The sequence below is a fragment of the Mesoplodon bidens genome, assembly GCF_964165515.1.
Source record: "Mesoplodon bidens genome assembly, chromosome: 1".
NCBI classification, from domain to species: domain Eukaryota; kingdom Metazoa; phylum Chordata; class Mammalia; order Artiodactyla; family Ziphiidae; genus Mesoplodon; species Mesoplodon bidens.
This window is the reverse complement of record NC_138176.1, coordinates 93,787,719-93,804,091: the sequence shown is the minus strand read 5'-3', so window position 1 is coordinate 93,804,091 and position 16,373 is coordinate 93,787,719. Positions and strand designations below refer to the sequence as shown.

The 16,373-nt window shown below is 45.4% G+C and overlaps 1 protein-coding gene across 7 annotated transcripts in view; it reads right to left on the bottom strand.

The window, feature by feature from the left end:
- Nucleotides 1–299: 299 nt before the first annotated feature.
- JADE1 (jade family PHD finger 1) overlaps nt 300–16,373 on the bottom strand; it is a 56,808-nt gene continuing 40,734 nt past the window's right edge. For all 7 annotated transcript variants that reach the window (XM_081240880.1, XM_081240878.1, XM_081240876.1 and 4 more), the window contains exons 9-11: nt 13,261–13,782; nt 7,660–7,777; nt 300–4,181 (exon numbers count right to left, since the gene is read on the bottom strand). In XM_081240880.1, the coding sequence (XP_081097006.1) occupies nt 3,271–4,181; nt 7,660–7,777; nt 13,261–13,782 (1,551 nt within the window). In that variant the 3' untranslated portion in view covers nt 300–3,270. The remainder of the gene's footprint in view (nt 4,182–7,659; nt 7,778–13,260; nt 13,783–16,373) is intronic.

Here is a 16,373-nt window from a genome sequence, read left to right as displayed (position 1 = left end):
AAGTTGCTTCAACTGGTTGTTTTCAGATCTAAAACTGTATTCTGGAAAGAACTCCAGGTGGGGAACACTAAAATCAAACCATTATCATATGTCAGTGTCTCACCATCAAAGCTGAGCCAGAAAGCAGCCTAGTGAATCTGTGCTCTTCCACAGTCTTGTCATGTTCCCTGCAGTTCGCATTCCTGATCTAAGCTGTGAGACTGTCGACATGTACCATCATGTGAGACATCACATACATATGCAGCTAAGTCATATACATCTAAATATTTAGCAAAACCAGATTTCAAGACACTCTAAAATGTACTGCAAAATGTACAGCATTTATTCACATACAGACAAAAAGGCACAAATTCTACTAAATAGTTCAACAAAAAAATACAGCTGTCCTCAACTAGTTTTATAAATACTTTCAAAAAGGGGGTAGAAATAAATACAGGATTGGGCCATGTAATATAAAATAGTCATCTCTACATATACTTTGTTTAATTCTGATTTTTAACTCTTCATGCACCTTTTTTTTCAACTTTAGCTGAATGGACACCAAGCTAGGCACATAGTGAAAAATCCTCTGTACAAGGTTACAAATGTAATGACAAGTTTGTCCATTTCAAAATAATTAAGATTTGTACACAACACATATAACCCTTCATTTAGATTTTGTGTTTATAACCTAACAAATGACATTCCAGGCAACTTTACAAAAGTTTAACTAGCCTACATTTTGACATAATACATTGATCATAATCAAAGATATTTCTTGGTCAGGATGCACAAGGAAAGATAGATAAAGCTTTAAACAACAAAAAAACAAAAAAAAAAAAAAAAGGAGAAGGAGAAAAGAAGAGCAAATGGTTCCGTACTCAGAGTGCAAGTGGGCAGGTTCGGCTGGCTGGTTGCCGCTCATGCGGCCTCATACAGAGTTCCCAGCAGGACATGAAACTCACCCCTCACAGAGCTATCATTACACTGCCAGAGAATCTGAGCTCTGTACCATTTGCATTTCAAAGCAGGAATTAAAAGTGTGGGCTTTTTGTTTTTGGGTGTTTTGTTCTTGTGTGGGTTCTTTTTTATTTTTTGTTTTGTTTTGTTTTTGGTTCAGCATAACTTGGAACGTTTGAAAGCTTTTCAACCTAAATGTGGGGAAAAAACAGGTAAGGCATTATTTTTGCACAAAACTAGCATTCCTAATAGTGCAAATGAATCTGGTACCTCTTATAATGGTGAGAGGTCATACACTTACTAGAATTAATTTAGATTTTCTTTCTATGGCTTGACAAATTATCCCTCTATATATTCTACTCTCACCCAGAGCTGTTGCTGTAGTCAAAAGATAACTGTAAATCGAGTCCACCTTCTTCTGTATCCAGCAAAAGGTTTTTTGCTCATATGCAAAAAAAAAAAAAGACTTTTAAATTATGCCGAGTTAATGTACAACTTGGATTCATAAGAAACTTCTAGTGTCTGTAGCAACAGTTTATCTGGACAACAGTCTTTGAAAAATGAGCCCCATAGCTCAAAAATAGTCAATCTAAAAACCTGGGTCATTCTTTCCCCTCCCCTGAATTAGCTACTAAAATGTATTCGAAAAGTTAAGACTTGGTTTGAAAATGTCATACATACAATGGGGATGTATCAGATCTACTATTTGATCATCTGATAAAACTTGCATAGCAAGATGGAATTCAATAAGCCTTTTTCCTTGTTGACAATCGTCCGGAAGACTTGAAAGGTAACTACAGAACTCAAAGCATTACTCATTAAGTATCAGAATGTCCCTGCCACATGGAAACAAATGTATAAATGAATCAGGAATCTGAATACTGATATTAACAAACTAAAGGATAATTTAGGGGAAGTTGGGCTTGTTCCAAGTGCCCATAATTCTAAATCTCATTGCTACTTAAACTTTCCTTAAGTTTGATTCACAACTACATTGAATTCCAAAAAAAAATTAACAGGACCTTAACACTATCCACTGTCTTAATACATAATGCACTGCAGCGAGTGCAAAAACAGAACATTGTACTCAAATTTAATGCTAAATTTATTATTGCTGATAACTTACTAGTTATTGCCGTTTGCAATTAGAAAGTCCAAGTTACGAACTAGAGCTTAGAACTCTGACTCCAGAAAACCTATTACACTTAGATCTCTTTCCTGTATAACCTTGGTCAATCAATGGTAAGAGGTTATCGCAACTTATTGCCTTTCTATTTTTTTTTAAATATAACCTATTTTGCTTTTTTTTTTTCCCTTTTTTTTTTTTTTTTTTTTTTTTTTAAGGAATCTGTTCATGTTGGAAGGCCGGATACCCCAACATATGCACTAGTGGTCGGCTCTGGGAAATATGAGTCACCAGAGTCTGGAAGTTCATCACTTGAACTTGAATAGCCATTGTATTGTTGGAAGCCAGATGGCCAGTTTTTGCCAATGGCCAGCGAAATCCCAAGCTGGCCCAAAAAGCAGTGGTTAGGGAAGAGAAAGGTCAAGAGGACTGGTAAAGATGGGACCTCAACTGCCCTTTCTCATAGATGGAACTTTGTAATGGCTTCGCTCTCCACCAGCCCTATATCCACAACACATGCAAGGGCTTCCGGCAGCAGGACCTTGCTTACATTTACCCTAAATCTCCAAACTCCAGCAGCTCTACCCTGTCCCTTCAGATCTTCCAGTAATGACTTTTAAATTTTCTCTTCCCTCATCTGCTATATTTACACATGAATTCCCTAGAGTTACTGAAGCTTCAGAGCTACTGCCCGTATACTATAATGCAACAAAAACAGCCTTGTGGGCCAAAGTATAAATATGACTTCAAGATCCACCACAGTCCTAGAAAATAAGTTTTATGGGCTATTAAATGGTACGTGAGCATTTCTCAAGAACCATATCTGATTCTGTATATTCAGGTAACCAAGAGTTTGTGCTTTGGGAAGAATACAGAGGGCAATAAAAACTCATGAGGCTTATTTTAAAAAGCCTTCCCTCTTTAGAAACATTTCATCCATTGTTATTTTAGTGTTTAATTCAGCCTCTAGTCTTAGCAGTGTCTTACGGTTACAATCTAACTCTTGTGTTTCCTCAACAAGTTGCAAATAACACACTTCTCACAACAATGATTTCTAAATGACTCAAAAAAAAAAAATTCAATCTGAATTGCAAGTAAATGTGTTTGTGCAGCTCAGGAGTGACGGGTTTCTGCTCATCCCCCGTGTCCGAACTCTCGCCTACCCGATGACAAGCCCGTGGTGCTCCCAAGCCATCTCTGCTTCATCAAGAGGCCAAAATGCTTCTCCTGATAATGTCTGTCCTCCTGTTGATAGTGCTGCTGGCATGTATACATTTCTTTTCTGATGCCTCACTCTCTGAGTCACTCATTTCTACATCAGGGACGTACCCGTCATTCTCATTGTCAGATTTCAATTTGCTTTTTGCCCTTTCCTTGGCTGGAACTCGGCCTAAGCCCAAATAGGGGTAGTCTGAGTGCTGGTGGCAGGCCCCCTCGTGGGCCTCTCCCTGCTGCTGCCGTTCCCCCTTCTTTGGAATCCGGAATCCTCCCCAGTTTTTCACTGGGCTAGCAGGTGTTGTAGGCACTTTGACTGCAGTCTGGTTATAGTTTACTTTGATTAGGGAGCCGTTGCACTTGGGCACCGTCTCTTTCCTCGTGCCGGGTGCTGACTGCCCCACTCCAGGGGAGGTGGCAGCTCTTGTGTTGTCCACATGCCTCTGGGACACGTCTGTGGACCTGAGAGGCTTGTGACTCTGTTTGAAAGGTCTGTCCTTCAAGTCTCCCTTACCAAGATCACAATGAAAACGATGGTCTCTTCTGTTCCCGTGGTCTGGCATCACCACACCATTTTTCTGTTGTGCTGATATGAGACGTGCTTCTGCAAAGGTCTTTTCAAAACTCAAAAAGCTCTCTGGGACCACCATCCCCTCCCTTCTACTGCACAGGTCTGGCTGCTTTAGCAGGGTTTTGCCTTCACTCCCAGCACTGTTCTGCAATGGATCTCGCTTATGGGGCTTTTTCATCGAGTGAACCAAGGAAGTACCCATTTGCTTCCTGAAGAATGCAGAATGCCACTTCAAGTCCTCTATCTTGGGGGCATCGGGGCCCACAGAAGGGCTGTTAAACAGAAGCATGTTTTCCAGTGAGGAGGAGGAGGAAGAAGAAGGCGGCGCACCTACGAACACAAAACCACACATAAAGGAAAATTACAGCAGAGGCAAATCCAGAACAATAAAATTCCAGACCCTTAGCAGGGCCTACTAATGCAGACTTCCCACCCAACAATAAAACATACAGCCACCCACTTTGTAAAAGTTCGGTTTTCACAGTAAAGGTATTACCTGCCGTGAGAATCTGAATACTCAATATGCTCTATTTTCTAAAACAGCTTAAGTTCATGTACTTTTTCATGAAACAATGTCTTTTCAAGGAATACATTTTCCGTCAAACAAAATAACTGATCTGATTTTCAAATGGGATTCACTGCGGAATCCGTCTGCGGTGAAGCAAGCAGTGCTTCCACGCGGTCTCAGAGCAGCGCCTGCCAAGAGCTGCCACCTGCCACGCCTACAGACGGGGCGGGGGGGCGGGGGGGCGGGGGGTGCTGGGGTGGGGAGTACCACAACCACGGGGCGGGGACTGGGGCTTTTAAGGTTCTTTCTCCAAATTATTTACACCCTCACAGGGCTACATGGCTATGATGAGGATAAATACACGTCAATTGTAAAATAAAGGAAGGTGTTTGAAATCATTCTTGACACAGAGTACATCTGTTTACTCTCATATGTAAAACCCATTTGTGGAATTAAACTGAATTGCCATCCAACACAAGGATAAGTTAAATTGGTGTTTTTCAAACATTTCTGAGGCAAGTCACAGTAAGAACTAAGTTTCACAATGTAACCCAGTAAAAGCTCACTTTTCCTGCAATCATATTAGCCTTCATCGCCTGATAGGCACTCTGACAGTTTCTGTTCTGTTTCACTTGTTTTAATGCTAGTGATGACCTGCTAAATTCATCTCACAACCCGGTAATAAACTGTAACCCTCAGTTTGAAAAATACAGGGCGAATTCATAACATACTAGAGTTCATCAGAAGGACCACGTTCCTGCAAGAGCCTCCAGAGCTTCTACAAAGAGCAGTTTTCATGTTTTCTGAGGTATGAACCACCAGGAAAACAAGGTCCCACCCCAGAGTAACAGGCAGGAGCCCGTGTGAGAGCTTAACTGCTGAGCGGAAACGGACACTGCACGTAAACAGAACAGAGCTAGCAACTCTAAACATAAAATTACCATGACCGTAGGGGAGGGTGTTTTACAATCTGCTGGTTTAGAAATGCCTGCTTTCTCAATAATCAAACTCAGGGTCAACCGTCACACCACACGTATTATTTCTTTTATTCAGTCACCTACTGTGGGAACATAGAAAGGTAAGAGGGGCTGACAATTTTCCGAGCTCTGATTTCTCTCTTGACTTGGGATCCATGTCTCTGAAGAGCCTCTGACTCTCCTAAGTATTGTCTCCACTGAGGACACTCATCCAGCAGAAGGGCCCTGCCCATTATCGGAACCACGGGACAGTTTAAACCATGGACCCTCGTGACACATGTAAGTCAGGGCCATCTCTGCCTCACTCGGAATCATCTCTCTTACAAGGTAGATCAGTGTGAGGCACGAATGACACAACTGAAAGTCTGAAACTGGAAGAAGAAAAAAGGCATCCTAAGGGGTTTCCACTTCATTCCCTGGGGCAGTTCACAGGAAGATTACCATTGCTTCCAACCCATCATACCTAGTGTGGGTCATTCCTCAGAGGGTGGGGAGGACCCCTTTTCCTGTTCTGGAACAGCAGTAGGACTTCTGAACATAGATCTGCATTACAGCTGTTACACAAAACACTTCCTAACCTTGTTAAGAAGCTCAACCACTTACCAAAAAACCTCAGCCATGAAATACAAGGGGGAAAAAAAAAACCTGCCTGCAATAACCATGAAAAACGACTCAAGTGAAATCAGATGAAAACGTTCTTTACAGCTTATTTTCATAGGTAATCACTCATTATGTAAGGACAAGAGTCACAGAAAGCCCTCCACTGGCAAAGCTCCACAGACACAACCTGCACTAATGATCCTGGGCAACAGCAGCTCGGCCTCTGCAGCTGGAGGCTGGGTGATATGCACCAGATAGCCTTGGGGCAGGGGGCTGCTGTTTACACACGGGCAAGGCAGAAAACAGGTCCCCTAGTTTATTTGCATTCAAGTAGGAATAATGGAGAAACAGAAGTTCACCTTAAAGAATCTGAGTCAAACTGCTTGTACTTGTGATACCCCAACTCAGGAAAATTTATTTTAAAAGTTTGACAACTAAACTCTAAAGTCTAGCTGACGATATACACTTGATATATCTGGGAAATATTTACTCTTGGTAAGGAAATTACCTAGGATAATATTATTAATACGTTAATGCTATCAAAACAATGTAACACACTTCAAGAATATCATTTAAAACTCCCCAAGCTTTTTTTCTCTTTGTTCGGCTGACCAGTTTGCCTCTAGTCACACATATCCAGTTAGTTTTAGGTAAACCCAGAATGTGGATTTCAACATAATAGGTTATAACAACTTCTTTGTTGTATCTGTGTTTCCTAATCTACAGAGACGAAAAGCCACAAAAGCAGAAGGAAAGAGCAAGCCGGTGGACTCTGTACAAAAGGCAAGCAGTGCAGACACTGCTGCTGTAACTTCAAAGAGCAGCAGACACGAGGTCCCCTAAGACCTGCCTGCTCGTGGGTCATGGTTCTGCCTGATCCGCACTCAACAGACTCCTCCTCCTCTGAAATCCTTATAACGCCTGCTTTCTGGGGCTTCTGATCACAGAACGTTAGTGCTGAAAAGCACTTCAGAGGGCAGGATTCTGGACCAAACCTCTTACAGACCAACAGAGTCCCGGAGAGGTTAAACAACTTGCCCTCCTATGCACTTGATCTCAAAGTCACTGAAGTGTTCTCCAGAGTGGGGGTGGGGGTGGGGGGAGTCCATGTCTTAGTTTTCTTTTTCTCTTTGCCAGAGCAATGCAACATAGACAGCACTAAATAAATATGTTGTGCTGAATCTCAAAAGTATTCAAAATTCCAACTACACCAAAATAATCCACTGTGAATGTTATCTAAACACAGATATGTGCCTTAAGTACACAGTCTTAAGATATATTTACCATATGTTACAGGTAGATCCAAAGGCTAGATAATTATAAATCTTTTTAGGTATCCCCATGATACTTTACATTTATCAAGTGCTTTGCAATATGTAAGTTACTCTTTCGAGTCTCACAGTAGTTCCCAGGAGATAGCTGGAGATCTCATCCTCACATTACATGTGAGGAAACGGGGGAGACTTGGAAAACTTAAGACTTGCGTTGAGCCTTTAAGTAGACAATACAGGATTTGACCCATACATGAGGCCCAGTTCATAGCCCTCTCCTCTAGACCATGGTGCCTCGAATGCCTAAAGATTTTCTTCAATAACAAAAGCCTTTGCTTCTTTGATTCTTCTACAGTGTAAAAGAAAATTAAAGAAACTAGCATTTTTTTCCCTTAACAGAGGGCTTACAAACCCCTGTCCTATTGTTTGACCTACCGGGGCTTAATGCATACCTGAAACTCTTTCTTGCTCCAAAAGCTTAGTGTAAAGATTGAATATCTGTTCCTGGACTTTGCACACAGATCGTTTAATCTTTTCCCTGCGGGTCACCATGTAAGTGAGGTTCCGAACCTAGAACGTAGAGAATAAAGATTCTAAGTAAGCAATACATTATAACAGGACTTTGGTGTGTTTTTTTTTGTTTGTTTGTTTTCTCTTTACCTGAGAAAAATTTGTCCTACTAGGTCCTTGAGTGACTTTTGATATCCAAATGTACTTTAAACATTTTAGCTAATCGCTAAGCCTCCCTTTGGGGTGCTGACAAGTATTCTGTGTATACCCCTCAAGGTGGGTAGCAGCGCAATAGAGGCTGTCAGAGGAGGTCCTGCTCCTGCACCACACCTGGCCATAGGCTCCTCCTGGCGAAGAGACAGACAGACGCCCATTGGTGTCCAAGTCCAAACATGCCAGCTCTTGCCAAAGGACTCTGCTTATCATCCCTCAGTATCCTCTTCCCAGGAATTCTATCGTCAGAGGCTTCAGAGCAGTTCAGAAGCCACCTCTGCTGCACTTCATCAAGCATCTTCTGAAGATGGAACTAGATAAGCATTAGGGTCAAGGGCCATCAGAGGGAGAAGCCCCTCACAGTGTCCCCACACGGGGCTCACCAGAAGGCCAAGTAGTCACCAGAAATCCAAGTAAACTTCTTTTGTTGACACTGAACTCTCTGAATTACCTTGGAACTTACAGGTCGCTAATGTGTTCCTACAGCGCGTGAACACCTAGGGAACATCCTTCTTGCTTTGCCATTGACTTGCTAGGTCAGCCTCTCAAGGCCAGCTTTCTGTATCACCACCTGAAAAATTGATACTGCCCTCTTCCCGATTCATTGGTCAGTAACTGAGAAGACCCCAGCACTAGGAGCTCCACTTTGCATCTGATGTGCAACCGCTGGGGAACTGCATACAGATGCTCATTAACCAGTAGTAACTAATCAACACTTAAATTTGTTCCCCATTTTCAAAGCCACCTGTGATCAGTCAATACAGAATCACAATTTTAATGACTTAATCAATAAACCCCCTTAAATCTCCCAGTCCTAAAACCTACTGGTAAAACCTGATTAGATTGCATGGGCCTGAAAACACAAACATCAAATGCGACACACCAGATAACACAATTAAACCTTTCTTCAGGAAGATGTGGACCAAGGCCACCCCAGTAAGCTCAGTGGCAAGACTGAAAACAGCGACTGCGTATCCCCATCAGCTCCTACACCAAAGGCGGGACTGCACTCTCCAACGCCTGGGCAATCCCTTCTCCTGCCACCTTCCCCGAAGGTCACTAACATTTTGGCAGCGAGAGTGGCAACAAGCGACACACACGGCCCTGCATTTTGGCTTATGTACAGATACACCACCCCTAAAGAACCCTAACAATTCCAGCTGTTCTTCCCCAGTTGTGTTCAAGGCAGCCTCCTTTTCAAGAGGACACGAGGCATTGAGGAACGGGTCAGCTGGCTTTCACATTTGCATTGTTCACGCTGTAAGTGGTGTAATTTCCTGGCCTAAAGCAGGACCACCAAGTCAGGCTTCTCTTGATCCTAACCGCTTCACTATTTGTTTAGGATCTTCCTCACACTTCTTGATAAAAATAAAAATTATCTTAAAGAACTGAGAATAAAATCACTCTTCCTGTCTCAAAGTAAATCTTATTTCAGTGTCATTCACCCTGGTTAAAGCACATTCTTTCTCTGACAGCCACACACCCTCAGGCCAGGAAGTAGGTGTCCTTTATAAGAATTCTGACCAGTTTGGGGATGGAGGTAGCTAATAGGCGACTCTCTTTGATAAATATTGTTCCACCCAGGGGAGATTAAGAGTAGAAGGTCAAAAAGAGGAAGGGGCCGAACCTAGATCCTTATCACAGGCTCAAAACAACTGGAAAACATACAGAACGGTTTTTACATTAAGACAGGGAATCCAACTTGTGGAAATAGGAAATGGAAACAAACTCTCTGACATCCTAGGAATGGACAAGGTTACTCTCCTATTCAAGTCAGATGTACAAAAGAGATACATCTTTGTTACTTAAAATTGTCAATGGAAAGAGCAGAGCCAGAGAACCTGAACTTTGTATATTACTCAAATTTAATTTTGGTGTCTTCAACCACTTCCCCCAGGAGAGATTTCCACCCTGGCTGTTAAGTGGGAAAATCCCACTTCCATTCCCCATGATTTCTGATAAGAGACATCTAACTGTGACCCCAAGCAGCAAAGGTCAGGGTTTTCAATTGGAGCAAATCAGTCCCTGAATAAACCAGGCCGGCTGACCACATTAGTATAGTGAGTGCCCTAAACCTTACCTCTCTAATGCACAGAACACCCTAAAGGGCAACTTCCATAAGCAGCCCCTGTATGTAGAGCTGACCTGAGGCTCTGTCCTCAACACACACCCTGCTTGGCCCTTCCTGTACACTGCTAGACTGCTAGACCTAGCCTCCCCGCCCCCGCCCCCGCCCCCTGCTTCATCTTCTCCCAATTGCCAGCGAGGTAGTACGCAAAACCACCAGCTCTTGCTGCACCCTCATACCATGTTAAACCCAAGAGTCAGGCTTTCCCCAAAAGCAGTGGTTCCCAAACAAACACGGAGAGGCCCTAAAACACAGAATGCTGGCCTCCAACCCCACCGTTTCTGGAGTCAGAGGTGGGATCCAAAAATCTGCAGGTCATGTTGCTGCTGGTTGAGGACCACATGCCGAGAACCACTGCCCTCAGGAACTCAATAATGATCTCAAGTTTTCCTGAATCCCAAGCATTGCTTGCAACACTAAAGCTTAACATGCCTCTTGTTCAGGGACAACTGTAGCCTCTGTCAGACTGTCAAGAGGTGACCATTCCACCAAATGTTGAGTAAAATGGTCTCCCGGGACCTGGCCCCTTTCGATGCCCCAGGCAGGAGTGCAGAGGTAGCATGTTTTTTATCTGAGCAAGTACTCATTTGCTGAACTCATGTTTATTGCATCCTTTAGAAGACAATGTTTGGGGGAAAGGAATCCCACCAGAGTGAAGTGGCAGCCCTGGGAACTTGGCATGGCACCCGCCATATATCGGCAATCGTGTCTTCAGGTTCCCAAACCCTCCTGAGTCCATTCCTGTCATCTAACTTTCTGATCCAGAACTGGAAGCCAGATGTGCAAAATGCCCCACGGTGTATATCTGCGGGAAAGAGCAACTACCGTTATCATTCAAAGAGGTGTCTGCCTCTCTAATGAAGGCTACTCACTTGTCAGTTCTGAAGTGACCACATGCCTTGATCACAGTCCCACATATTAACCTGCTACGAAATGCTGTTGTGTGAACTGGGCTGGACTTTAAGTTACTTGAAAAACAGACTTATGATTTATTCTTATTGTCACCCCTGCCCTGATGAGTCTTTGGCTTAATACACTTCTTGTTTATAGTTACAAATAACTGTGCACTCTGGGGCATGGCGGCCAAGATTTCCAATTTTTAAAGCCTCCACCATTGCAGGCCTCATGGAACATTCTGGAAAGCACATTTTTCATTTTAATAAGCCCGTTTTAAACTGACGCTAAATGCCCTCAAATCTCTTAGACTTTTTAATAAAGTAAATATAAGTAATACCACACACACAAAAATCCTGATTTATTCCCTGTTTCTCATACATCATTGGCATCATTCTACTTAAAACGCAACAGTGATGACTCCAAAAAAAAAAAAAAAGTTTAGAATTTAATCATAAGTGCGTGTTAATCTGAGTAACTTAAGTACAGAAAAGAGTTAGTACACCACAAGCATTTTCTACACTTTTATTTTGTGGTGATTGCGAGACAAACACAGTCCAAACATTAGACTCGTCGTCCTCCCTCCTGAGGACTATCTGATTCCAAAGCTCATGCACCCCAAGTACAGCAGTTGTCAGGGTGGGATAAGGCTTCTCACCAGGATTCGAGTTTCTCCCTTCTGAATCCCTTTCTCATCTCTAACCAAAAGGCCACACATACATGTGGTTGAGAGGCGAGGTCTTCTTTACACTCACCACCAGGGGGGGCACGGGAGCACAAGAGCCTCACACACCCTCTTCCCGCCTGGCCTCCGCCTGAATCCGCCTGAATCCGGAATCTTAACCTGGTGCCTGGAAGGGGCGTCACAAGCAGCCCGCACCGTCAGGTTCTAAAAGGGTCTCTTCTACGGAACACTTACAAACACTCTCACTGCTACGCCTTCTCTACCAGGGCAGTGCAGGTCTCTGGGAGAGCTCGGTCTTTCGGTTCCATACTTCTCCCCTGTCCCTATCCTTTGCCTACACTCTCGCTGCAAATCACCTCTGAGTCAGATTCTCTCCCAGGCAGGTGAACCACCGCCCCCATTAATAAGTCAGGCGCTTGGGGGAGACGCATTAACCGTTTCAGGCCACTTAGGTGCCTTTCAGCACGGGCTGCTTTGGGCCCGAAGCCTCAGTTCCATCTGAGCACTAATGAATTTAATCACTGTCGGCAGTCGGGGCAGTCAGGGGCGCTGACGCGAGAAAGCGCTCTAAGACACGTTGCCGACCAGAGACTACCTGCAGGGAGGAGGCGGCCCTTGGGGAAAAGCCAGCCCGCTCCTAGAGTTATGCCTGTAGCCTGTAGCCGGAAGGGAGGTCCAGACTGGGACTCCAGAGGTACTGGAGAGTGGGCGAGGCGCCAACCAGCCAACAGCTGCAGGAAGGTGCCACCAGCCGAGGCTCCAGGAAGCCAGGAGCCACCACGCGGGCCAATCCAGTGGTGAGGGCGTTTGAAGCGCGCTGCGCGGGACCGGGGGCTCCCCGAGTCAGATCGGAGGCCCCTGTACACCAGGAGTCCCGCCCCACGCCCACTCTAGACACAGCACACAGACACACACGGATACAGACACACATGCACACACAACATATACACAGCCTGAGTGATGACTTAGCACCTCACTGCCGGAGTACCCTGGGGAACAGATATGCATGTGTATGGCAGTTCATGCACACACATCAGCACCCACAGCCTGCTCTGCTCAGCGACTGTACCGGGAAGGCCCCCGTCAGTTAGACAAGAGGCAGAGCTGCGTCAGAGAGGCAGTGCTTCCCTCTCCTTAATGAGCCCATGACCAGCACCGAGAAAGTGTTTCCCCAGGTTCAACAAGAGGCTGCCCTACCTCTGCCCGCCCCACCCCCTCGCCGTTAATTAAATCCACTCTGGTTTTCTAACTCAGTGTGTAAACAATTCTGAGCCCACCCCTTGGGCATCTTCCTGGGGGGCTCAGTTCCCTCTAGCTCTAGAATGAAGGGGGGAGGGGGAGGGGAAGACACACCCCATTTGATCTTCCAGAAGAACAGTAAGAACTAACGAGAAAGTGTTTAAAATTAAATCAGAGAAGCTCCCCACTCTGTGGCCATCTTGTGTGTGTGTACAGCGAGTTTACCAGCCCATAAATAGATTTAACCAACACAACCTCATGCTGAAGTATGTACAAGGGTCTGAGAGTAAATGCACTGGCTACCACTCCTTGCTCTGGGCAAGCGGTCGCCTCTTTGCAATCTTCTTCTCTAAGTCACTACAAGGTGTCAGTGTCAATCATTACCCTCTCCAGGTCCTGCCGCAGGTGCGTGAACAGCTGCAGCCTCCTAAACAAGACATCCTGCTCCCGCTTCGCGAGATTGTCCTCTTCGTCCTTCTTTGGGGTGATCAGGGGCTTGTTGAAGTTGACCTTCCTCTTCAACTTCCAGTACTGGTACAGGAAATCCACGACCTCCTCAGGCAGCCGCAGGGCCCTGGCAACATCCAGCAGGTTGACGAAGGTGTAGAACTCATCCTCCAGCTGCTGCAGCTTTTGCTTCCGGACACTCACCCGGTGGGCCTCCTCTTGATTCTGCTCAAGGCTGCCAAAGGGCTCCAGCGGATCCCGGGGGGAGCACTCAGGGGCCCCATTCTCCTGAGCGGCCCCCTCACTGAGGCTCTCCTCGGGCTTGCGATGTGAGCTGTGCTTCGGGCAGTAGGACTTGAACTTGACTTCGTCGTTCTCAGCCAAGATGGTCTTCATCTCCAGGCCCCGGTCGAAAGCACAGGTCACGTGGAAGGCTGTGCGGCAGTTCTTCACAGAGCACTGGCAAGAACACGCAGACAGCAAGAGGAGAGAGATTAGGGAGTGACAGTGACTGAAGCCCTGGGTGCCAGGCACCCCCTCCCTACACACGCACAGGAAGAGCTGCACTTGGAGCTCGTGCCGGGACAGAGAAGCTTCACGTGGATTAACCCTGGCAGATCCAGTCGTGTCTTAAATAAGCTACAGCTTGGGATTTAAGGGAACTCTTTTTCATAAACCGAACCATAACTCTCTTAGAAAAGCAACTGCATCCAAAATCGCCTCTTAAAGCAGACACAGTCATACAGATGGCACGTGTAGACAAAGGGGGCCCCGGCACTCCGATTATACTCAAGAGAACGTGTGCTCAGTATGCAGAGTATATTCTGAGGCATTCATTTGTCTCTTCTTATAGGTCTGGGCTTTTTTAACGTTTATATAAAAAGCCTGAGTGGTGAGAATCTCCTCAGGAAGAATGACCACTAGCCAGAGTTTTTAAAGGAACGTGGACCCTCCTTTCTAAGCCACAGCCAGGACGAGTCCCAACACCAGTGGGAAAATAAACGGCACACTCATCCTCCAGCAGTGAGGGCTGCTCAGGACTGAGGAGGGTGAATTAGAAACTCCCAAAGACTGGAAAGGAAGAGGAGGCCAGGACAACCCAGGACAGGAAGGACAGGACCGGTCTCCGCACCCGAGGAAGCTTTGCCAGACGCAAAGGCTTCCAGGCCAGTGGGGGACAAGCTCTGAGATCTGTGTGCGCTTCGCCTGGCAGCACAACCGTGAGGGACCTGCTGCTTGTGGGCCAAAGGGAGGTCAACGTAGAGGCCAGGCCTCACCCAGCTCTGCCCCGGCCCCACCAAACACCGCCCTCCCCACCACCGCCCCACCAGGGGAAGCCCGTAGTGCCTGGATCCAGAGGGCAAGCCAGAGACCTAGCAGGAGAAAAGTGATTTCTCCCCATCTGATCTTGCTAGGCGAATTCCTGGAAGGAGGTTCCTTGTGGTGACTGAAGCCAGTCCCTTAAAAAGCAACACTGTATTGTGTGAGGCCAAGGGATCCGGGCACGCCAGGGCTGCAGACAGGAGCAGAACTGAGTGGCCCCAGGCCAGCTGAAAAGCTTAATTAATTAAACTCATTCAGTAGAGGCCTGCACAGCACCCCCACAGATCGCAGCAGCGTGGGTTGGGGCTTCTTCCCCTAATCATTTCAGTCTTTAAGAGGTGACTCACTGCCAGTCATGATTTCTTCCATTATTAAAAAGTTGCTTTTACCCAGAAGTACAGAAAATCTAGCTCCCTTTACAGAAAATCAATTCCCCCACTGAAAACACTTAAAAGCGCATGAACTAACATAAATCTGTAATTTTATCTATAATAATCTCAATTCCAAGAAATGTGTGAAATCAGCTTTAGTGGCAGAACACACACACACACACACACACACACACACCTGGTCACTATCAGTACACACACACAAACACACCTGGTCACTATCAGTACACACACACACCCCTGGTCACTATCAGTACACACACACACACCCCTGGTCACTATCAGTACAAGACAAAGTGCTCCTCCCTCCTAGCAGGCAGCCAAGTGGGAAGTAAAGTGGAAACAGGTGACGGAGACACTACCAGTGTTTGGCTTAAACGACACTTTAACTCAGCGCCGCGACCTGAAAAGAGGAACTCGCCATGGCAGAACATTTCTACGGGGCTTTGTAAAGACGCCAAATGGCCTTCCTCTGGGTTTTCCTATTCAGGTTGACTCAGCAAACAGATGTTACAGAAACGTAAGCCAGAGCCTTTCCAGCTGCAGACATTTCAGATAGGAATTCTTTAATAAAATCAGTCTATTCTGTGAAGATATGAAAAATCATCAAAAACTTCCTTGGCCTCTCCTCCTTCAAATTCATGTCCTGGGAAAAAGAGGTCAACGGCAACAAAAAAGTCATTTTATCGTCTCTTTTCAAAAGAGACACAGAGATCCCAATTGACCGCCTCCTGGAAACACGAGTGAAGGACCTACTCAGTAAAGGGCGTAATTTCTATCCTCAGAAGAACATCGGGTAACTTGGAAGAAAACGATTTCCATTTTCCTTGGTTTGCCCCAGCCTGTTCCCTACAAGTGTTCGCATGGGCTGTCTGCACACACACACACACACACACACACACCCAGCTCTGTGTCTTCTTTTATTTTGTGGCTTTTAAAACATTTCTCCTTCACTCCCTCCTAACACACCGCTCAGGCCAGAGGCTTTTGTCATGTTTTAATTTTGAGCAGATTCCGTTCACATACAAAAATCTGCACTATTTTCAAGGTCCACAGCCAAATCCCACCAGCTGTCTCATGCCTCACCCTCTGAATATTTTGTTACATTCTGGATTCTTGAACACCAGTGGAAGTGATAACGAAGAAAAGCACAACAGCTTGGCGTGTAAAATGAAAACTTTTAGAAAGAAACACCAGTGAGTGGATACCTTACAGAGAGGAATATTTATCAGCCAAAATACAAAGTGAGTTTGCCAAATGAGGTCATTTCTTTAAAACCCCCGACTGGCAGTTTGACCGAGCTTGTGGAGAGACAGAGAGAGAGAGAGAGACAGACAG